A 23,838-nucleotide genomic window follows, 5' to 3' on the forward strand; every position below is an offset into this window, starting at 1 on the left:
AGCTCATTTACAGTCCTAAATTATAAATGGCGCATGCCTTCTCCGCATAACTGAACTTCATAAATGTCTGAAGTTGGGGCACAAGCAAACCCAATAATTCTGGCCCAACAGCAATATTGGGCCGACAGGGCTTAAGGGTTTAACATAGTGATAATAATTGGAAATTCTTTTGGTTGGAAATGATAGTTTAATACATGTGTATCATATAACACGAAAGAGGCTAAAGTAAAAACTAAAAATTAAGTGGATAAAACGACGTCACCCTATGTTTTACAAGCAGAATTAGGCAACCGTTTTCATAGGTCTCACACGCAGCGACGTCGTTTACTGAATTCCGTCGGGTGATGTTTATAATCAAAATTATCACCAAAGCGGAACAGGAAATATAGTTGACAAGCATGTCGACCGAATCCCTCATCAACGCCACCTCAACGACAACTACCACTCCACAAGACAAACGACACCGTTCAATTTTCGACCTCTCACCGGACTTCTTCGAATCTTGTCGTTTACTATCTCCCTCTACAACTTTATCATCAGAGTACGAAACCAGCTTCGAGGATTCCTCTTACAAAACCCTTGACGACACCGATGGTTATGTTGAAGAAGACAAAAACTCCAAACAAGGTGTCGGTTTAAACAGATGGACATGTAATACTTGTAAGACGGAGTTCGAGTCTCTTCAGGACCAGCGTCAGCACTTCAAATCCGATGTTCATCGTTTCAATGTAAGAACATTTTCTTGTTTTTATCTCTGTTTTTTATTTCAAATTTCAAGCTAGCTTATTATGAACTCATACGACATTGACGTAGAGATTTGGTTTGATTATATGAATTAATGTGGCCTATCTCTGGCTTTTAAATTTTTTTTCATTGGAGATGATGGATTTACTACAAAGTGTATTTGTGAAACAATTTTGTGCAACTCCATCTATGCATTCCCTATTTGCCAGGAATTATTCTATGTCATGATGGAATTGATTGGATTAGTTGAGTCATAGAATTGTACATTTAAGAACTGAATTATTTTTCTCTCACCTTTAGAGATGATTAGTGGACACATAAGTAAAAAATCTTTGTTATGTACAAAAAAAATATTTTCTTATTTATTTCAGTCTTTGTTTTTCTAATTAATTAGAAGTTTCAATGGGAAAAAAGTTAGAAAATTTGTGATACTAATTCTTTTGCATTATTATAAACTCCAATTATTTCATGTGCCACATGGATATCTCTGTATCTTTCTGTTATATATATATAATTTTACTAAAATATTCATAAAGAAAATAAATGGTTATCTTTGTTGTCTGCTGCAATATGTTCTGCACCTTAATTGATTTTATGCCAATTATAGGTAAAGCTAACCCTTGCTGGTAAGGATATTGTGAAAGAGGAAGATTTTGACGAATTGACATCTGATTCTCTTAAAGACTATGATGTTTCTAGTATATCAGGATCTGAAGATGAAACTGATAAGGTACCCCACCGCAACAATGATGGACATGGGGAATTGGTTGAAAGTGTTTGGAAGAAGTTGTTTATCTATCTTAAGAGCGGAGAGCGAGTTTCCATTTGGAAATGTTTGCTATTGAATGAGTCTGAAAGTGTTTCATATGAGAATGATAAAGCAATTTCTGTCAATAACAATGGGTTCTTGGGAGAGAGTGAAGTGATTGAGAGATTGAAGATTTTGAGTCATGAGCCTAGAGATAATACTCAGTTTAGGGTTGTGTTACTTGCAAGAGGTGGTCATTTTGCTGGCAGCATTTTTGATGGTAACTTGGTTGTGACTCACAAAACATTCCACAGGTTGGTACATATAAGTCTACAGCTTGAGCATTCTATTTCTGCAAGGAAATGACACCCTAGAACATTGATTTAATCATTTTATCTCATTTTTTCTGCTTTAAATTTTATGAGATATGAGGTGTGTTTTTTTTTGGTGCTGTTTTCAGTATGCTTGAATGATTTTTATTGCCATTTAGATACGTTGTGAGGGCCAAGGCTGGTAAGAAACAGTCATCAAAGGATGCAACTGGAAGGGCTGCACATTCAGCTGGAGCTTCTCTTCGACGACATAACGAACTTGCTTTAAAGAAGGTATCAAATTCTATGTAATAGTCATATAACTCTGGTTTTAAGTTTTGCTTATGAAACCACTGATTTTACACCTTCAATGACTCAAATTATGATACACTTTAATTGATTTGCTTTAAGGAAAAATATAGTGTAAGACTTGTGCGATGTATTTTCTCTTGTGCCAAAAAAAGAAAAAAGATGGACCCATATGTCCTGTTAAAATTGATTCTTAAAAGTTACTGAATATATTCTTATTAATATTCTAGGACATTCAAGAACTTCTTACATCTTGGAAGCGTTATTTTGATGCATCCATTTGTGTGTTCGTTTATGCTCCTTCAACAAATCGTCAACTACTTTTTAATGGAGATAAACCATATTTTAGTCATCAGAGGTGTGCTATTCAAAATGTTCCATTGACTGTTCGGAGGCCTACTTTCAAGGAAACACAGCGTATATATAAGCAATTGACACAAGTTGCCTATGAAGTGGATGAAAAGGATATTTCACCATGCACTAATGAGGAATTAAATTTAAGTGCCGACTCCATTAGCAATAGTGTCCCAATCTCCAGCAAAGAGGACTTGGGGGACAACTTAGATTTTAAGAAAACTTCTGAAGCTTTGAGCTGCAAAAAAATTGATGAACAGTGTATGTCAAGTGAGAGTGAAAATGAAGTTATTGGCACATCAACAGCTTTACATGAAGCAGCACAGGCTGGCAACATTCAGAAGGTTTTGGAGCTCCTAGAACAGGGTTTGGATCCTTGCATCAAAGATGAAAGGGGACGCACTCCATATATGCTGGCTGGTGATAAGGAAGTTAGGAATGCTTTTAGACGGTTCATGTCCTCAAACCTTAATAAATGGGATTGGCATGCTGCTAAAGTACCTAGTGCATTGACAAAAGAAATGGAGGAATCTCAAGCTGCTAAACAGGTAATTTTTTATTTCTTCCTCATTATCAAAAGTTTTTCTCACCTGCCTGTGTTCTCGATGCATCTATATGTGTGAGTGGCTGATAGTTTGATTTGGTTGATCTTTCATCAGTTATTCTAAAATGAATAATTGAGATTATTATGTGAAGCAAGGAAATATAAGGCATATTGTTGACTAATCTGAGTTTGCATTTGAGAAGAATCTCTGATGGTTTACCATTTTGTGTGGTTGTTTAGGCAGAGAAAGATGCCAAGCGCAAAGCAAGAGCTAAAGAATTAAAGAAATTACGTAGAGCAAGAGAAAAGAAGGCCCAGGTAAACATTCTACAATCCTAGTTCTGATATTTTGTAATGTCCCTCAACATATGTGCTTTTTTTCTATGCAATGAATTTCTAATTAATTAATTAAGTTTTATATTGTCCATTGTGCATATCTTGCTTTTTGTTTCCTTTACCACTGTTCTGATTTCAACTTTGTACGGGAATACATAGGCTGAGGCTGCCCTGTCGCAAAATGCTCCAGCAGTTGTAGATAACCGCTCAACACCATCTGCAGTTATAAAAGGACAATCTGGTGGATCACGCATCTCTGAAGAGGTTAGATTAATTTTTTTCCCGCGGTGCTGTGATGGCTACAATTTCACATAGTTTGTTGGCTTAATTTTTTATTTTGTTGTATTATTTTAAATGTTGCTGGTTTTTTCTCTCATGTTCTCTCTTTCTATTACACTTGGTCACTATTTTATGTATTTTACATTTATTTATAAAATCCAGGAGGAACTGAAGAGACGACAGGCTGCTGAGAGAGAAAAAAGAGCGGCTGCTGCTGAGAGGAGAATGGCAGCAGCTGCTGCCCTCAGTACTCAAGGCAATAGTCCAACCACCACTGGAGCAAGCCCTTCACAAACCAAAACAGGGTTAGCAACTGACTTTAACTGCTCATGTTGTGGTGCATCATTAGCCGGTAAAGTTCCTTTTCACAGGTATAATTACAAATACTGCAGCTCATCGTGCATGCATGTACACAGAGAGATCCTTGAGGATGGATAATGAAAACAATTTCAGAATTTATTTTGTAATTTTAATATTATTTTTCACTCACGTATCATTGCGTCGCTCATTTATATGACATTTTAGAGCATTTGCTTGCCTTGGCATGATATTCTTGCCACATAATCTTTACATATAAGGATGATGCTTGAGTTTGCCAGGGAACTAAACTTGTTATTCGTCTAGTAAGGTTTTGAAATAGGTTTTGAAATTCCGGTTAATTCTTGTGGAAATCATAAATTGGACTTCCGAAAAATTGTTGCGATTTCGAGAATATGGCGAAGTTGGATTTGTACTAATCTCAAGGTCAGCAGGCATCAGCTCATTAACAAATCACAACGGGCAATGGATTGAGTTTCAAGAGTATATAGGATTCCCCCTTGCCCAGTGAAGAATGTCACTGAGTAAAAATAATGTGTTTCAATCTCATTGGACAATCAAATCGGTTGAAGAATTTTTATGGAAAGTGACTTGTAGTAAAATCCAACTGAAATTCCATTAGCATTTCATTTAACCATGAAAACAAAGTGTCAAAAGGTTTCTTTTTTCCTCTATCGATTACATCACTTGTAGTCATTGAAAGATTAGCGCCATGCCCATTTCCTTTTCTATTTCTATTTCCCTCCGCTGCACACAAAGCAAAATAGTAATTTTGGAACGTACACAGTCCCTATACAAAAATGATATGGCTCCCTTTAGCTCCCTTTTGAAGATTGTACAGAGTCCCTCTACAACCATGAGTCAGATGTGTGGTTAAACTATGAAGTTCTCACTTTAGCGTCCGATTGCAGGTGATCCAATTCCGATACAATAACAAACTCCCCCATCATAAGCGCCCCTTACTGAAGTTGATCCAATTCCAATACAATAACAAAACTACTCCATCATCAGGCCCCTTCCTTTAGTTGATCAAGTCGCCTTTTAGTGTAAAGGCCAATAACAAAAGTGGCAGCCACAGCCAGAGAGAATCCAACAACTTTGAAGATTATATGCCATATTGAATGGGATTCTGGATCTTGTGTTGCGTCTGCAATGGAGCCTATCAAAATCCCACTGCAAAACAAATATGACCAAGCTATATAAAAATCAGGTGCATCATGTTTGAGCCCTGTAAATTGCTTTATTTCATGATATTACTTCCCTATAAACAACAGACTCTCACCAATTAAGAAAAATAAGGCAATATTGAGTTTAGAATGTCCATATAAAAGAGCATATAAAGTATAGCTATACTGAAACTTTAATTCACAAGTGCTATAGAAATTTTGAGAGGAAAAGTCTAACCTGTACAAAGCAATAATTACATCAGGTACTACTACGCCCACCAATGATCCCAAGAAATAAGCACTATAAACAATATCCGTGGCAACAACAGTATAATTAAATATAGGATATGGAAACGGAGAAACTCTGATCAAAGTAACAGCTCGAAATTGATGAATCCAATTTCCTTCCGCAGCCCCTCTTAATATAGACGCTTCCTTTGGATACTTCTTCAGATATTCCTGTTTCAGAAACATAAATTACCAGGAGAGGAAATGAAATAGATACTCAAAATTGTAAACAGCAACTTAGCTTGTACCTACATTAATTCTACTCTGAAAGAGAGACCCAATGAAATAAGGTAACGATACGCCCACTGTAATTCCGGCTATAACCAGAAGAAATCCAATCCCATAACCAAAAGTCATCCCAGCCATCCACATAGACGGTGTAGATGGCAAAAGAACAACCGGGAATATGGCCAATGATGCAACGATCACCGTTGCCAAACTTGGAGGGCTAAATGTTGCCATTTCCCATGTTATGATAGGAACAATCACCTGCAAAATAAACTGAAAATGAGGAAATTATCAACCATAATTCACAAACTGAGATTAATATGAGTACCTTTTTGGTGAATAATGGTACAACCCATATGATTAAAATTATAATCAAAATCATCAACAACACGCACAATGCTATCCACTTCACAAATCGTTTCCATGATTTAGGCACAGATTCTCCCGGTTCTCCTTGTCTCGAATTTTCCCCTAATCTCTCGTAATCTCCATTACTTCCCTCCATCGAAGAAATTACAATCTCCTCGTGATTCATATCCTACGTCATCTTTTCACGATATTCTTTTCTATTTTTGAAATGATTTGTGTTTTTTTTTTCAAATTGAAAGAGGTCTCAACCTCGCCTATACTTTTAATGGATGGGAATAAGCGTTATCTTTCTCCCAGGACAACCAATGTAATTCTATGTTTAACCAAATGTGACAGTTCACTCCCCTTCCTTGCGATTCCACGGCAACCAAACAGGTTGAAAAAAAAAAAAAAAACAATTGAAAAATAGCTCTGTCACGAAAGACGTATCAGTCAGCCTGACAGATCTAGGATATCACCGTTAGGATTTTTTTTTTTTCCCTTTGTTCTTTTGAGTTCTATGCCGTTCTGCAGGCGGTGAATACGAGTTCGAATTGCCCGAGTTCCTTATATATTTCAAAGGGTGATGCAAAACGTCATCGTTTAGCAGTTAACTTTTTCAGGTAGATAAAAATTTAGATTCAGAACGCTGTCGTTCCCATGAACCGACTCTAGAAGTAGAAACCCCTTCGTTAATAAATAAAAATTGTATATCAACACGCTTGTCTCTCCTGATTCTGGAGTCTACCAAAATTTTGAGCATCCAGTGGAGTCGCGCAGATGGTGAGTTTTCTTTGCGCAATCTCATCAAATATCTTAAGTTGGTTCTTGCACGCAAACTAATTGGTGTTCTTCTCTTGTAGTCAGTAACCCTACACACAAATCTTGGTGACATCAAGTGCGAGATTGCTTGTGACGAGGTCCCCAAAACGGCAGAGGTCAGTTTCTCTTTGTTTCAATTTCAATAACACAAGGAATTAAGTTTTGCGAGATGACTTGTAATTGTTTCTCATTACGGTTTTAACTTACGTAGTAGCAACTTCTTCTAGTCGCATAGCTTAGGTTTTATTACCAAAAAGACTCGTTTAGAAAGATTGATTGAGAAAATTTTTGAGAGCCGTGTTTTATAATATCATTTGGGAATTGGAATGCTTAAGCGATACAGTAATAAATAACTATTTCTGATCTGTTGTCATTGTAATTTTTCTTTGCCAGATAATATTATTAGTGTCTATTAGGGTTTACTGTTATGGAGCTACTTTAGTGTGCCACAATGAGCATGGCAATGCTATCTGAGTCCTTGTTTTAGCAATTAGCTAATAATATGCTTATTATTATTCTTACTGAGTGTATCTGGTTACAGAATTTTTTGGCACTATGTGCAAGCGGTTACTATGATGGAACAATATTTCACCGGAACATCAAAGGTTTTATGATTCAAGGTGGAGACCCAACAGGAACAGGCAAAGGTGGGACCAGCATATGGGGCAAGAAGTTTAATGATGAGATAAGAGAGTCCCTCAAGGTATATTGTTTCATTTTAGACCCAATTTTTTTTTGCTAATGTTTCACCTCTTTGGCTAATTTGGACCTATAAACATTGTTGAATATGTTATGTTTTTTTATTGTCATTGCACTTCCTGTTTTTCTATTTGTAGTTATTCTCTATTTGTAAATGACTATAATAGCTATGCAGTGCTTTATTGATTGGACCTTATGTTTTGTTCTGTTTTCTCCTCCGTTCTTTTGCTTCTGGTAGATAGCATCTCAAATAGGTCTATCAAGGTCTAACCATATGTGCATAATCATGATTGATTCTTTTGGCTGTAAAAGGTCTCTAATGTCTGTGAATTGTGAGCATGTTTATTGTACCTCATCAATTGCTGTACTGATGCATAAAATTCGTTATATCTGGAATACCACATTGTTGCTAATATTACACATAGTTTACTCATTTTACTTCTTTTTTCCAGCACAATGCAAGGGGGATATTGGGAATGGCCAATAGTGGGCCTAATACTAATGGAAGCCAATTCTTTATAACTTTCGCAAAGCAACCACATCTTAATGGATTATACACTGTGTTTGGCAAAGTGATCCATGGCTTCGAAGTCCTTGATCTCATGGAAAAGGTATGTTGTACTTGAAGGATATAAACTATTTTATAATTCTTTTTTGGGGAAAAAATTGTCTTATTAAGCTACACAGTGATATTTTATAAGCATTGATGGTTTCTGAGTCTGAGGCATCTGATTTTTTCATTATTGTTAACCTTGTCCACTCAATTGTCAAACACATGCCCTTGCTTGAAGTTCATTGTTGAATCCATGTTATTATGATTTATTAATATTCCTCAATCCAACTTTATTGACTGATTTTTGGTCTGCAGACACAAACAGGACCAGGGGATCGACCACTTGCCGAGATAAGACTTAATCGTGTAACTATACATGCTAATCCGCTTGCTGGCTAGACTTGGCACGAGTGCTATTGGTTGTGTTGTATTCGAATGAGGACCCTTTAGTAATGATTTTTTGACTAAAATCGTGCTTATTTACATGGAATTAACATGTAAATTTTGGCATTATAAAATGGTAGGATTGCATCATCTACACGATTAATGATGGGAAATGCTATCAGAATTTTGGTCATGTAAGTCACATGAAAATATGGGTAGTAAGATTTGTGTGCAAAGAGGGTTGTCTCAAGATGTTATTGGTATCAGTCTCTGCTAGATTTTCATTTTTACAGATGACTCTTGTTAAATAAAAAAAAAAAAAAAAAAGGATTTGGAGAGTTGAAGGGTATTTCGATCTTCTTATTTGTTATATCGTTCTTACTTTTTCCTTTTCCTTTTCCTTGTGAATGGTAAACCGGTGGAGTGTCAATCTTGATCTTTTGTGTTGAATTACTAATGAGTGTATTTACAGTGTTTACAGTTCCATCCTTTTAGGGGCAGATATTAGAGTTTGTTCACTGGAAAGAAGGTATCTAAAAGTAATATGGCTTCGTTTGGTTCAAGATTGGGAATACTACTCTTAGTATTCCCAAAAAAGTTAAACAGTAAAATATCCAAAAACTTTCGGCTCCGTTTGGTTCAAAATTTGGGGGTTTTGGGAAAAGTTTTTTGAAAAAAGTTAAAAAAAAGTTGAATTGGGCAGGTATTACGATGTAGGATTTATAAATTAATAAAATACTCTATATGTTTGTTTTTTTACAAAATACCTCCTATAATAAAACATTAAAAGTTAACAAAAATACCCTTAATCCATCCTCAAACACCCCCAGTCGGCCACCACCACCGGAGGTGGCTGGAGTCGCCTTATGGGCGCATGACTGGTTGGATCTTGCCGGTCATGCGCCGATATGGTCTTTTCCGGCCAGATTCACGGTGGATCTGGCCGACAAAGGCCAGATCTACGGCCAGATCTGGCCGTCAATCGCCAGATCTGGTCGTATTTGCTCTCAACGACGGCCAACAAACGGTCGTCGTTGATGGTCAACGACGACCGTTTGTTGGCCGTCGTGACTGACTATTACGGCCAAAGATCTGGCCGCCAACGGCCAGATCTTTGGCCTTAGATCTGGCCTTTTCCGGCCAGATCCATCGTGGATCTGGCCGGAAAAGGCTAGATCGGCTTACTATCGGTCAGATTCAGCTGGTAGTGCGCCATCCTACCAGATTCCGGCCATTTTTCGCGGTGGTGGCCGGAATCTGGTAAATGTGGATTGTTGGGGTGTTTTTGTAATTTTAAAAAAAATATTTAGGGGTATTTAATTAAATTAACAAATTTAAAGGGTTTAAAAAAAATTGAATAATATTGAAAATAGTATTCTCAAAAATGAGAGTTTTTGGGTATTTTACTGTTTAACTTTTTTGGGAATACTAAGAGTAGTATTCTCAATCTTGAACCAAACGAAGCCCTCATTTTTGGGAATACTATTTTCAATATTATTCAATTTTTTTAAACCCTCTAAATTTGTTAATTTAATTAAATACCCCTAAATATTTTTTTTAAAATTACAAAAACACCCCAACAATCCACATTTACCAGATTCCGGCCACCACCGTCGAAAAATGGCTGGAATCTGGTAGGATGGCGCACTACCGGCTGAATCTGGCCGGTAGTGCGCCGATCTAGCTTTTTCTGGCCAGATCCACAGTGGATTTGGCCGGAAAAGGCCAGATCTAAGGCCAAAGATCTGGCCGTTGACGGCCAGATCTTTGGTCGTAACAGTCGGTCACGACGGCCAACAAACGGCCGTCGTTGACCATCAACGACGACCGTTTGTTGGCCGTCGTTGAGAGCAAATACAGCCAGATCTGGCCGGAAAAGGCCATATCGGCGCATGAGTGGCAAGATCCAGCCGGTCATGCTCCCATAAGGCGACTCCGGCCACCTCTGGTGGTGGTGGCCGACTGGGGGTGTTTGAGGGTGGGTTAGGGGTATTTTTGTTAACTTTTAATGTTTTATTATAGGGGGTATTTTGTAAAAAAATAAACATATGGGGTATTTTAATAATTTATAAATCCTACATCGTAATACCCGTCCAATTCAACTTTTTTTTAACTTTTTTCAAAAAACTTTTCTCAAAACCCCCAAATTTTGAACCAATCGGAGCCAATATCTTTTTGTGGCCGAGTACCATCGTGTACAGTACTCATCATCTATTAATTTTTTCTTTTGTGCACTCCAAATTTTTCAAGATACGTATTTGCACCCATGCAGACTGGCAGTCTGTGTACTGTGTTTAAAGAGAGATGGTGATGGACTTTCTATTTTTGAATTACTAAATTAACCCTTAAAAAGGGTACGATCTTCTATAATCATTTTGTATTTTTCTTAAAATATTGAAATGATTGATCAACAGAAAATAAAAGTAAAAGAATAATGTTAGTTTTACAAAGACACATATAAAGTTAATCCTCATCCTTGATTTTCATGATTTCTCTCTTTCTCTTTTTCCGTTTTTTCTTTGTTTTTTTTCTTCTAAATGATATCACTTTGTAACCTTCTTTGTATGAGTCTTTGTAAGGATAATATTTTTCAAAAGTAAAAAGACGTTTTTTATTTGTCTGTCTAAAATGATAATTTAAAAATTTAATTTAAAATCACTTTGATAATAAAATATAATCAAATTAACTCTTAATTTCAATGTCAAATAATAAAAATAGAGAATTGGGTGCATAAATGAACATAACCTACACATTTTGAAAAACCTTTAAAAAGGATCCAAGCTTTCAAAAAAAAGGTAAAACAAAACCTTGGTATCTCCCTTATTTTATCTACCTTTCTTTTTTTATTTTTCTGATTTTTATTGATTTTTGTTAAAGGGCAAATTGGTCATGAGGGTAGCCAAATCAGTCCATCTTTATGGATTAACGGCAAAAGGAACGGCAGGAAGTGTGTAATTTGAAAATAGTGAGGTCATACTTTATTTTCTGATAACGGCTACTTTTTTAATTTTTAAAATAATGGCTACTTTTTTAATTTTCAAGCACGTGCCTGAACGATGTCGTTTTAACTCAGTATTATCTCATCAAAAACGCGTCCTTCACTTTTATATAAACAGACTCGCGGCTCCTTCTGCTCCCGCCTATTTAGTTTCAAAATTTAGGAGAATTTTCTTTGGTCTTGGCAAGCACAGGTCAGTGTCTCTCTTCTATCTCTTAATGAAAACCTAATAACAAGTTTTCATGTTGGATATTTGTATCATGTCACAAGTTTCCAGATACTTTGTCTTTCCAATTAAACAAATTTCAACTTGCCCTAGATGGAGAAAAATATGATGGATACAGTTAGTTTTTTTATGGTAAAAAGTTTAGAAAACCGTTAATGCAATTAGGTTTTTAACATTATTTTTTGAAAAGAAATACTTCTTACTTGGTGCAAAATTTAGTAACAAATAAGTATTTTTAATTTCATTTTTTTGTGCCTCATCTTTCCCAAATAAGGTACCTGTCAATAGGGTTAATTCTGTTTTATTAATTAGGGTTTAGGCTTGCTTGTTGTGCTCTCTTCGTGTTCACAAAAAATAAATGAAATGTTGAAGAGGTCAAGAACCTGTTTTCTCTTATAACGATTTGTTCCTATAATTTATGTGATAATCAAGCGGTTACCTTTCTATTGATTGCCATATTGTACATGAATCTTTGTTTTTAAACTTGTTTTCTCATATTCTATCAAGGACAGAGAAAGATACATTTTACTGACAGTTTTCACACTAGCGTGAGGAGATGTTGTGGAGTGTGAGTAGTCTAATTTAAATTCTTCATCATTTCTTTTTAAATGTACCACTTCAGCATTTGATAGCATGAAAGAGAGGACCAAATCTGGCACCACCCCGTATTGAATAGTCTTCTTGGGAATCAAGAAGCCTTAAGGGGATATAGACCCAGGAGGTATAATCAGAATAGCAGACCTCTTATTTGACAGAGTTGCCAAGATCTGGGCGTGCAACAGTGCTGCTTTAGTTCACGGAAAAATACATCTTCAAGACAATGATGAAGTTGCTACACTAGGTTTACAATATTTTGATGCTCGGATGGCAGAAAGTCATTTTTGTCATTCAGGCATCAAGGGAGATGATTTCAGATGGTGTTCCTGATTGAAGAAGCAGATTGGTGGTGCTATGGGTAATGATTTTGATGAAGGGAGATGAAAGCAAGGCTTAACTTTCAACTTGAAAACTCTGTTGTGAAGTGCTAGTGACATTGCCAAGAAAAGCAATAATGTCTTTTAGTGTCATTTAATGCGACAGGGCTCAGCAGGTTTTGCTATTTCATTTTGGTTGCATCCTTGTGCATGAGATCTTAAACGGCCATTATATATTTTAGAGACGAGAGGAAAAAAAACTTAAACATTAGATTAAAAAATTGAGCAAAGAGCTTGACACCGAAGGTATTTTTTTTTACAACATGATACTTAACTATTTTTAATTTCTTAGAAAATTATAAGTCGTTCAGTGTTAATATGTTAGGTCATGTTGCCTCTGTATGATGCTCTCATCTTAAAAAACCATATTGTTAATATTGATGTGGTTGCTATAGAAGTTTCTGTATTTCAATCTTTAATTTTTGCTGGTTATGTATGCAGCGTTTGAGGGCATGAAAAAGACGACCGAATCTGGCACCACTCCGTATTGAATAGTCTTCTTGGGAATCAAGAAGCCTTGGAGGGGATATAGACCCTGGAGGCATAATCAGAATAGCAGACCTCTTATTTGAAGAGTTGCCAAGATCTAGGCTTGCAGCACAACTACTTTAGTTCACAGAAAAATACAATCTTCAAGACAATGATGAAGATGCTAACACTAGGTCTACATATTTTGATGCTCGGATGGCAGAAATTCATTTTTGTCATCTTCAAGATTTTCTCCCACGAGATGGAATCTTAAGGGCTCCGTTTGGTTCACAATTTTGTGTTTTTGGGAAAAGTTTTTTGAAAAAAGTTAAAAAAAAAGTTGAATTGGGCGGGTATTACGATGTAGGATTTACAAATGGATAAAATACCCCCTATGTTTGTTTTTTTACAAAACACCCCTTATAAGAAAATATTAAAAGTTAACAAAAATACCCCCAATCCACCCTCAAATACGGACAGCCGGCCACCACCGCCGGAGAGTGGCTGGAGTCGCCGTAACAAAAACATTAAAAATATTTAGGGGTATTTAATTGAATTAACAAATTTAGGGGGCTTAAAAAATGTTGAATAAAGTTGAATAATATTGTGAGTTTTTGGGTATTTTACTGTTTAACTTTTTTGGGAATACTAAAAGTAGTATTCCCAAAATCCAACCAAACAAAGCCAAGAATCTCGCATCAGAGGAAATGATTTGAGATGGTGTTCTTGATTGAAAAAGCAGATTGGTGGTGCTATGGGTAATGATTTTGATGAAGGGAGATGAAAGCAGGGCTTAACATTAAACTCAGACACAGAGGTTTGCATAGCGTTCATGATATCTGTAATATTTTATCATTGCTGATAAGCTGTAGGTGTGATTTTGTTCTAGCATTGTGTCAGGTTGATTATGTTAATTAATTTGTTTATTTTTCTTGTTTTTCCAACAAAATGCAAGGGTGTACTGGCAGTGGTCAATAGTGGGTCTATTTCAAATGGAAGCCAATTTTTTAACCTATGTAAAACAACTGCATCTTATTTGATGGGATTATACTTAACCCAATACAGAAGGTTTTGTGTTTTATGGCACTGACCCAACTTGGGGTTGCAGGGATGGAACCAACAGATGAGGCATGAAATTCAATGCTTGGAAAAGAGTTATGCTTCAGTAAGTACATTTAAGTCTAGGTCCTTCTATGATATGTGGTATAAGTGTATCAATGAATGTGTTGAATGCATGTATCATGGGGTGATACTGAAATTGCTTCTTTTGTCTTCAGTAAAGTGAAGCTAATAGGGTTCTTTTAATTGGGTATTTTGTCTAGAATTGTTTATCTTAATCACATGTTCCATTGGTGAATTTGACAATGTCTGATATTGTCTGTGTTATTGGCATTAATCTTGACCATTGTGAATATTTCCATTAATACTTTTATCTGTATTTTATTTATGTTATATTAACTGGAAAGTGAGGCAACAGCCATATGGTTTTAAAAAAATGATTTTTGAGACTTAAGCATCTTTATACATGCAAACATTTAGGTTACCGTCAGATTTCTCTTTTATTGTTGATGACATTAATGTTCACCTTCAAGTTTTTTCCTTCACTTGGAAGCTTTTGGGTTTACTTGATTTAGCACCCACTTTAAATCAAGTGCAGGCTTTTCTTTGTTTTCCTCTTCAAGAATTTAGGCTTTGTCCAAGATTGAAGTATGCCCCTACTTATTGCTCTGACATTATCCCATGAGTGCATTGGGTGTTCATTTACATATTTGATTGTGTAGAGATTTCAAATATTTTATTTCTGAATATGTTTGTAATTATTATATTGCAATTGCTGATGGATGAAACTGTATACTTCAATATCCCATTGAACATATGGTGCCACCCAGGGAAACACAGTTACAAGCAGTTTATGCCACAACTACAGAGATTTCAGCTTTGTTTGCAAAGCAGCAAGTAATACAACTAAAGGAAATGCATAGGACTCTGGAATTTGAGGAAAATTATGATAATGTATCTACTGATATTGACCTCAGTGTAACTAATAGTAACATTAATAGATCAACCGATCGTTTTTTGTTATTATTATTGATTTAATGTTATCTAATCCCTTTGTGTTAACATATAATGGTAATTAATCTGCAAGAAAGTGTGCTTGTGTATGGTGTGCTGTCCCTGTCGCCTGTTGAAGGCTTGTGAATAGAACCCCCATGCATGGGTGATCCTATGTTTCTCTTATGTGCAGGACCCTACAGGTTTCTTGGTATGTATCATAGTGCAAGGGACACATACGGTGATCAAGGGTGTGGTGCGATACTCGCATGGCTTTGGCAGGTTGTCCCTCGGTTTTAATGTTCTCTTTGCGTCCCGCGGTGTTGGGGCGGCCTTGCTTGATGTTTGATCCTATGTTTCTCTTGTGCACAGCGCCCTACAGGTTTCCTGGTATGTATCGTAGTGCAAGAGATGCATATCTTGGGCGTGGTGCGATGCTTGCATGGCTTAGGCAGGTTGTCCCTCAGTTTTAATGTTCTCTTTGTGTCTCGCGGTGCTAGAACGGCCTTGCCCGATGCTTCTGCATGCTTGATGGTTATAGCCATTAGGGTGTGGTTCGTTTGACATGGCTAATTCCAAGTGAACGCAACAGACATATGAGTGGTGTTTTGATGACGTGGGTTGGCAAGCTCTGTGCCGTTGCATCGAACTGTCGACTGTCCATCGTCCTCAGTCTTTCCCTGAACACAATTATTGCTTTGCGGGTGCTCTCGATATTCTGTGTTGCTTACCTACGAAAAATAATTCGATCATATCATTGCCTCTTTCTCTCGATGCCCTCTGTTTGAGAAAAAATATTCTCAAATGGTACCTTGATCAACCGATAGACTTGTGGCACATTTCAGATGTTAAGTAAAAGGCAGATGAGGAGAGTATCAACCTAACACAAACATGCAGATATGAATTGAAGCAATTAAAATAAAGAAGAGGTAAAGAACACTTTCTGATGATCGACATTAAGTTGTTACAATAATCTCTTTTATAATCGTTGTGAATAGCAAATTATGATCAACATTGAGCCACCCTTTTATATATTTTGCATGAACCTTGAGTTCCAGATTTGCTTTTTTATTTATTTATTTTTTTTTATTTTATGGAGTCAAGTGCAAAGAAGTACATTGATGATGTTTTATTATCAATTTTTCCTTATGCCAAAATATTTTGTCTAGTCTTCTATGAGTAGTTCGACTTTAAAATGTTCACTGGTGCTTCATTTGTTCATTGATTCTTCTAAAAAACTCATCATGAATCAGCAAAGCGATTACTTAGGTTCTTCAAAACAAAGAATGTTAAGCATTCTCCAAAATGATCATAGCATTTCCTTTGTCTTATCCACTGTCTAGGTGATTTTTTTTCTGAAATGATTGATGTTTTGGGAGCCTTATACAGTCTTGCTTGTTAACAGGATTTGCTAATTGTGAATTATTTTAGATTTCATAGAAGTCAAACCGGTCAAATGTTAGTTTTAACAGCAAAAGTAATAGAAAGAGAGGTAATTACATACTTCTGAAAATTGTGAGGTCCTGTTATTTTGTATTTTCAGATAGTTCTCTTTCTTTTCAAATATAAAATTGCATTTATATTTGAATAATGGGAAGTCCACATAACGGTAACTTTTCATTATTTGTCATTGACCGCTATCCTTACTAACCGACTTGAAAAAACGCGGCTTCACCTCTATTTAAACAGAGCATAGGTCCAATAGCTCCCGCTAATTTTCTTTTTCAAAATTTAGGCGAGTTTTCTTTGATCTTGCAAATCTGCCAGGTGAGTGTCTCTTGTCTTTCTTTTGTTAGACCCTAATAGCAAGTTTTCATATCCATTCTTCGTTGTATGATATAGATTTGTGTTGTTGTGTCTTTTCAACTAACCAAATTTGGTCTTGCCCAAAGTAAAGAAAATGTACATGCTGGTTCACGACAAAAAAGCGTCCAAAACTATTAATGCAACCTATTTTGTTAAAATCAAGGAGCCTTGGAGGGGATATAGACCGCGAAGTTACATGATTTTCTTATAATTAGGGTTTAGGCTTGCTTGTTATGCTCTCTTTGTATTTAGTTACATGATTTTTTGGAATTATGTACGAGTGGTTTTTGTGATGGGATTATATTTGGGGTACAAAAGCTTTTATAATTCAAAGTGGAGCACCACTACGTGCTGTATAAGGTGGGATTGGCAAGTTGCTCTCTTTGGATTTAATTACATGATTTTTTGGAATTATGTGCGAGTGGATTTTGTGATGGGATCATATTTCGAATACAAAAGCTTTTATGATTCAAAGTGAGGCACTGCTGCATGCTATAGAAGGTGGGATTGGCAAATTGCTCTCTTTGTATTTAGTTACATGATTGGGGTTATATTTCATATACAAAAGCTTTTATGATTCAAAGTGGAGAGCCACTATGTGCTATAGAAGGTGGGATTGGTAAGTTGCTCTCTCTGTATTTAGTTACATGATTTTTTGGCATTATTTGCAAATGGTTTTTCTGGTGGGATCATATTTCGGATAAAAAAGCTTTTATAATTCAAAGTGGAGCGCCACTATGTGTTATAGAAGGTATGATTGGCAAATTGCTCTTTTTGTATTTAGTTTTATGATTTTTTAGCATTATGTGCGAGTGATTTTTGTGATGGGATCATATTTCAAATACAAAAGCTTTTATGATTTAAAGTGGAGCACCACTGCGTGTTATAAAAGGTGGGATTGGTTCCTTTCAATCATTTACACAAAAAAAAAAAAAAAAAAAAAAAAAAAAAAAATTGTTGAAGAGGTTTTCTTTGTTAACGATTTGTTCCTATAATTTTTTGTGATAACCAAGCGGTTACCTTTCTATTGATTACCATTTTGTGCATGAATCTTTGGTTTTAAACTTGCTTTCTCATATTCTGTTAAGGATAGAGAAAGATCATGGATAACATTTTACTGACAATTTTCACACTAGCGTTCAATGTTAATATGTTAGGTCATGTTGCCTCTGTCTGATGCCCTCATTTTCAAAAACCATATTGTTGATATTGATGTGGTTGCTACAAAAGTTTATGTATTTCAATCTTTAATTCTTGAAGGTTATGTTTGCAGCATTTGAGGGCATGAAAGAGACAACCGAATTTGGCACCACTCTATATTGAGGGAATCAAGAAGCCTTGGAGGGGATAAAGACCCTGAAGGTATAATCAAAATAGCAAACCTCTTATTTGACAAAGTTGCCAAGATTTGGGCGTGCAACAGTGCTGCTTTAGTTCACGGAAAAATACAATCTTCAAGACAATGATGAAGTTGCTACACTAGGTCTACAATATTTTGATGCTTGGATGGCAGAAAGTCATTTTTGTCATTCAGGAATCAGGGGAGATGATTTGAGATGGTGTTCCTGATTGAAGAAGCAGATTGGTGGTGCTATGGGTAATGATTTTGATGAAGGGAGATGAAAGCAGGGCTTAACTTTCAACTTAGAGACAAAACTTTGCATAGCGTTCATGATAATAATCTGCAATATTTTATCATTGCTGATAAGTTGTAGGTGTGATTTTGTTCTAGCATTGTGTCAGGTTGATTATATTAATTACTTTGTTTATTTCTTTTGTTTTTCCGGCAGAATGCAAGGGTGTACTGGCAGTGGTCAATAGTGGGTTTATTTCAAATGGAAGCCAATTTTTAAACCTGTGCAAAGCAGTTGCATCTTATTTGATGGGATTATACTTAACCCAATACAGAAGGTTTTGTGTTTTATGGTAGTGACCCAATCTGGAGTCGCAGGGATAGAAACAACATATGAGGCATGAAATTCAATGCTTGGAAAAGAGTTATGCTTCAGTAAGTACATATAAGTCTAGATCCTTCTATGAGATGTGGTATAAGTGTATCAATGAATGTGTTAAATGCATGTATCATGGGGTGATATTGAAACTGCTTCTTTTGTCTTCAGTAAAGTGAAGCTAATATGGTTCTTTCAATTAGGTATTTTGTCTAGAATTTCAATATTAATCACATGCTCCATTGGTGAATTTGACAATGTCTGATATTGTTGTGTTATTGGCATTAATCTTGACCATTGTGAATTTTTTTCATTAATACTTTCATCTGTATTTTATTTATGTTATATTAATTGGAAAGTGAGGCCAGGGCTGTATGGTTTAAAAACTTAAGCATCTTTATACATGCAAACATTCTAGGTTACCGTCAGATTTCTCTTTGATTGTTGATGACATTAATGTTCACCTTCAAGTTTTTTCCTTTGCTTGGGAAGCTTTTGGGTTTACTTGATTTAGCACCCATTTTAAATCAAGTGCAGGTTTTTCTTTGTTTTCCTTTTCAGGAATTTAGGCTTTGTCCAAGATCGAAGTATGCCTCTACTTGTTGCTCTGACATTAGCCCATGAGTGCATTAGGTGTTCATTTACATATTTGATTGTATATAGATTTCAAATATTTTATTTCTGAGTATGTTTGTAATTATTAAATTGCAATTGCTGATGGATGAAACTGTATACTTCAATATTCCTTTAAACATATGTTTGCCACCCAGGGAAACACAATTACAAGCAGTTTATGCCACAACTACAGAGATTTCAGCTTTGTTTGCAAAGCAGCAAGTAATACAACTAAAGGAAGTGTATAGGACTTTGGAATTTGAGGAAAATTATGGTAATGTATCAGCTGATAGTGACCTCAGAGTAACTAATAGTAACATTAATAGATCAATCGATCTTTTTTGTTATTATTATTGAATTTAATGTTATCTAATCCCTTTACGTTAACATATAATGGTAATTAATCTGCAAGAAAGTGTGCTTGTGTATGGTTTGACGCCCCTGTTGCTTGTTGCCTGTTGAAGGCTTGTGGACAGAACCCTCATGCATGGGTGATCTTGAGTTTCTCTTGTGCATAGTGCCTTGCAGGTTTCCTGGTATGTATCATAGTTCACGAGATGCATACGTTGATCCCGGGCATGGTGCAATGTCCGTATGGCTTAGGTAGGTTGTCCCTCTGATTTAATGTTCTCTTCCTGTCCTGCGGTGTTGGGGCGGTCTTGCCCGATGCATCTGCATGCTTGATGGTTATTGTCGTCGGCATGTGGTTCGTTTGGCATGGTTGCTTCCAAGTGAACGTAACAAGCGTGTGAGTGGTGTTTTGATGGTATGGGTTGGCAAGCTCCATGCTGGTGCATCGAATTGTCGACTGCCCATCATCCTACCTCTTACCCCAAGCACAATTATTGCCTCGTGAGTGCTCTCGATATTCTGTGTTGCTTACCTACGGAAAAGAATTCGATTGTATCGTTGCCTTTTACACCCGATGCCCTCTTTACTATGGAGTGATGTTGAAATTGCTTCATTTATCTCAATAAAGTGAAGTCTAATATGGTTGTTTTAATTGGGTATTTTGTCTAGAATTTTGATATTAATCACATGCTCCATTGGTGAATTTGACAATGTTTGGTATTGTTTGTGTTATTGGCATTAAGTGCAAGTGGTTTTTGTGATGGTATCATATTTTGGATACAAAAAGTTTTCAAATTCAAAGTGGAGCATCACTGCGTGCTATAGAAGGTGGAATTGACAAATTACTCTTTTTGTATTTAGTTACATGATTTTTTGGCATTATGTGCAAGTGAGTTTTCTGATGGGATCATATTTCGGATACAAAAGCTTGTATGATTCAAAGTAGAGCACTATTGCATGCTATAAAAGGTGGGATTGACAAATTGCTCTCTTTGTATTTAGTTACATGATTTTTTGGCATTATGTGAGAGTGGTTTTTGTGTTGGAATCATATTTCAGATACAAAAGCTTTTATGATTCAATATGGAGCGCCACTGCGTGCTATCAAAGGTGGGATTGGCAAATTGTTTCTTTGTATTTAGTTACATGATTTTTTAGCATTATGTACGAGTGGTTTTTGTGATGGGATCATAATTTGGATAAGAAAGCTTTTATGATTCAAAATGGAGCGCCACTGCGTGCTATAGAAGGTGGGATTGGCAAATTGTTCTCTTTGTATTTAGTTACATGATTTTTTGGCATTCTGTGCGAGTGATTTTTATGATGGGATCATATTTCCGATACAAAAGCTTTTATGATTCAAAGTGGAGTGCCATTGCGTGCTATTGAAGGTGAGATTGGCAAATTGCTCTATTTATATTTAGTTACATAATTTTTTGGCATTACGTGCGAGTGGTTTTTGTGATGGGATTATATTTTGGATACAAAGCTTTTATGATTCAAAGTGGAGCACCATTGCATGCTATTAAAGGTGGGATTGGCAAATTGCTCTCTTTGTATTTAGTTACATGATTTTTTGGCATTATGTGCAAGTGATTTTTATGATGAGATCATATTTCCGATACAAAAGCTTTTATGATTCAAAGTGGAGCACCACTGCATGCTATAAAAGGTGGGATTGGCAAATTGCTCTCTTTGTATTTAGTAACATGATTTTTGGCATTATGTGCAAGCAGTTTTCATCATGGGATCATATTTCACATACAAAAGCTTTTATGATTCAAAGTGGAGCACCATTGCTTGCTATAGAAGATGGGATTGGCAAATTGCTCTCTTTGTATTTAGTTACGTGATTTTTTGGCATTATGTGAGAGTGATTTTTGTGTTGGGATCATATTTCAAATACAAAAGCTTTTATGATTCAATGTGGAGCGCCACTGTGTGTTATAGAAGGTGGGATTGGCAAATTGCTCTCTTTGTATTTAGTTACATGATTTTTTAGTATTATGTCCTAGTGGTTTTTGTGATGGGATCATAATTTGGATACGAAAGCTTTTATGATTCAAAATGGAGCGCCATTGTGTGCTATAGAAGGTAGTAGGGGTGTTCGGTTCCAGGTACCCTGCATTTTTTGAAGGAACCAGAACCGACGGTTCCTTGAAATTTGGAACTATAATCCGAACCGACGGTTTCGGTTCCTAGGTACCCAAATCCAGAACCTGTAACAACGGTTTCGGTTCTGGTTCCGGTTCTAGGTACCCTGTAAAATTTCATGATCCCCCAAAAGTTTTTAAAATGGCAAAAAAACCCTTAAAAACTTACAAATACCTCCCCACCTGGCACTTGTTAACAAAAATAAAATTGCAAATTATAAATTCAAAATTCAAAATTACAAACTCCATTACTTTGTAAAGGTAGATTCTCAAAAGTCAAACCAACTTACTTTAAATGTTATGAAATATAAATATAAATATATTCACATTACTTTTTCTACAAAAGTTTTTATTAACCCCCCTAATATTTAATTTTATTTTATATTAGTTTCGGTTTCGGTTTCGGTTCCGGTTTCTAACTATAGGAACTAGAATCGGAACCGCACAGTAACGGTTCTAAAAATTTGGAACCGGAACCTACCCATTGACGATTGGTTCTGAGTAGGAACTGGAACCAAACCTAGGGTACCCGTCGGTTCTGGTTCCAACCGGTTCTTTTGAACACCCCTAGAAGGTAGGATTGGCAAATTGCTCTCTTTGTATTTAGTTACATGATTTTTTGGCATTATGTGCAAGTGATTTTTATGATGGGATCATATTTCCAATACAAAAGCTCTTATGATTCAAAGTGGAGTGCCACTGCGTGCTATTGAAGGTGAGATTGAAAAATTACTCTCCTTGTATTTAATTACATGATTTTTTGGTATTATGTGCGAGTGACTTTTGTGATGGTATCATATTTTGGATACAAAAGCTTTTATGATTCAAAGTGGATTGTGTGCTATTAAAGGAGGGATTGGAAAATTGCTCTTTTTGTATTTAGTTACATGATTTTTTGGCATTATGTGCGAGTGATTTTTATGATGGGATCACATTTCTGATACAAAAGTGTTTATGATTCAAAGTGGAGTGCCACTGCATGCTATTGAAGGTGAGACTGGCAAATTGCTCTCTTTTTATTTAATTACATGATTTTTTGGCATTATGTGCGAGTGATTTTTGTGATGGGATCATATTTCGGATACAAAAACTTTTATGATTCAAAGCAGAGCACCACTGTGTGCTATAGAAGGTTGTATTGGCAAATGGCACGCCACATGATGGGATAAGGTTCCAATAATTCATTTACAAAAAGAAAAAAAAAAATGTTAAAGAGGTCAAGTACCTGTTTTCTCTGTTAACGATTTATTCCTATAATTTTTGTGATAATCAAACGGTTACCTTTCTATTGATTGCCATATTGTGCATGAATCTTTGGTTTTAAACTTGCTTTCTCATATTCTGTTAAGGACAGAGAAAGATTATGGACAACATTTTTACTAACTATTTTTCACACTAGCGTGAGGAGATGTTATGGAGGATGTGAGCAGTTTAGTTTTTTTTTTTTTTTTTTTTTTTCTTATACTCTCTACTGAAGAAGCAAAAACAACTATTAGAATTGATTTTATATACACATGCGGTAGAAAAGTTGTTCTAGAATAATTTATGTCGCACTCTCACTTATCTTGGGGTTTGACTAATTATTCTGGCTCCATTTGGTACATATATTGGGAAAGAGTAATACTAGCCTTACAAAGAGGCATACAAAGATTCATATAAACTAGTTAAACAAAAAAATTGTGTTTGTTTCACTTATTCTCGAAATATTATTTAATTTCTTTTAAACTCCCTAAATTTGTTAATTTAACTAAACAACCTCAATTTTTTTTTTTAAAAAATTGACAAAAACACCACAACAACCCACATTTACCAGAT

At 35.8% G+C, this 23,838-nt stretch overlaps 3 protein-coding genes across 3 annotated transcripts; 2 read left to right on the plus strand and 1 right to left on the minus strand.

The window, feature by feature from the left end:
- Positions 1–306: 306 nt before the first annotated feature.
- On the plus strand, positions 307–4,223 carry LOC116117613 (ankyrin repeat and zinc finger domain-containing protein 1-like). The gene is made up of 7 exons (XM_031403634.1): positions 307–728; positions 1,352–1,806; positions 1,983–2,097; positions 2,343–3,014; positions 3,251–3,328; positions 3,506–3,610; positions 3,788–4,223. The coding sequence occupies exons 1-7, from the start codon at positions 399–401 to the stop codon at positions 4,061–4,063; spliced, it is 2,031 nt and encodes a 676-aa protein (XP_031259494.1). The 5' UTR covers positions 307–398; the 3' UTR covers positions 4,064–4,223.
- A 297-nt stretch (positions 4,224–4,520) lies between these two features.
- On the minus strand, positions 4,521–6,380 carry LOC116117659. The gene is made up of 4 exons (XM_031403681.1): positions 5,954–6,380; positions 5,650–5,886; positions 5,348–5,568; positions 4,521–5,116 (listed from the first exon to the last, which is right to left on the minus strand). Exons 1-4 carry the CDS (start codon positions 6,158–6,160, stop codon positions 4,951–4,953), a joined length of 831 nt encoding a protein of 276 aa, XP_031259541.1. The 5' UTR covers positions 6,161–6,380; the 3' UTR covers positions 4,521–4,950.
- A 241-nt stretch (positions 6,381–6,621) lies between these two features.
- LOC116117630 (peptidyl-prolyl cis-trans isomerase CYP18-1) lies at positions 6,622–8,843 on the plus strand. The gene is made up of 5 exons (XM_031403653.1): positions 6,622–6,756; positions 6,837–6,911; positions 7,337–7,498; positions 7,947–8,105; positions 8,363–8,843. The coding sequence occupies exons 1-5, from the start codon at positions 6,754–6,756 to the stop codon at positions 8,444–8,446; spliced, it is 483 nt and encodes a 160-aa protein (XP_031259513.1). The 5' UTR covers positions 6,622–6,753; the 3' UTR covers positions 8,447–8,843.
- The last annotated feature ends 14,995 nt before the right edge of the window (positions 8,844–23,838 follow it).

The sequence above is a fragment of the Pistacia vera genome, unplaced genomic scaffold, assembly GCF_008641045.1.
Source record: "Pistacia vera cultivar Batoury unplaced genomic scaffold, PisVer_v2 Contig82, whole genome shotgun sequence".
In the NCBI taxonomy this organism is placed as follows: Eukaryota; Viridiplantae; Streptophyta; class Magnoliopsida; order Sapindales; family Anacardiaceae; genus Pistacia; species Pistacia vera.

Coding starts and splice junctions, on each gene's coding strand:
- LOC116117613 (XM_031403634.1), top strand. CDS start 399: ATGTCGACCGAATCCCTCATCAACGCCACCTCAACGACAACTACCACT. Junction 1,807..1,982: donor ACTCACAAAACATTCCACAG/GTTGGTACATAT, acceptor ATTGCCATTTAG/ATACGTTGTGAGGGCCAAGG. Junction 3,611..3,787: donor GATCACGCATCTCTGAAGAG/GTTAGATTAATT, acceptor TATAAAATCCAG/GAGGAACTGAAGAGACGACA.
- LOC116117659 (XM_031403681.1), bottom strand. CDS start 6,160: ATGAATCACGAGGAGATTGTAATTTCTTCGATGGAGGGAAGTAATGGA. Junction 5,569..5,649: donor TCTTTCAGAGTAGAATTAAT/GTAGGTACAAGC, acceptor TTTCTGAAACAG/GAATATCTGAAGAAGTATCC. Junction 5,117..5,347: donor GTAATTATTGCTTTGTACAG/GTTAGACTTTTC, acceptor TTTGTTTTGCAG/TGGGATTTTGATAGGCTCCA.
- LOC116117630 (XM_031403653.1), top strand. Junction 7,499..7,946: donor AGATAAGAGAGTCCCTCAAG/GTATATTGTTTC, acceptor TCTTTTTTCCAG/CACAATGCAAGGGGGATATT. Junction 8,106..8,362: donor TCCTTGATCTCATGGAAAAG/GTATGTTGTACT, acceptor TTTGGTCTGCAG/ACACAAACAGGACCAGGGGA.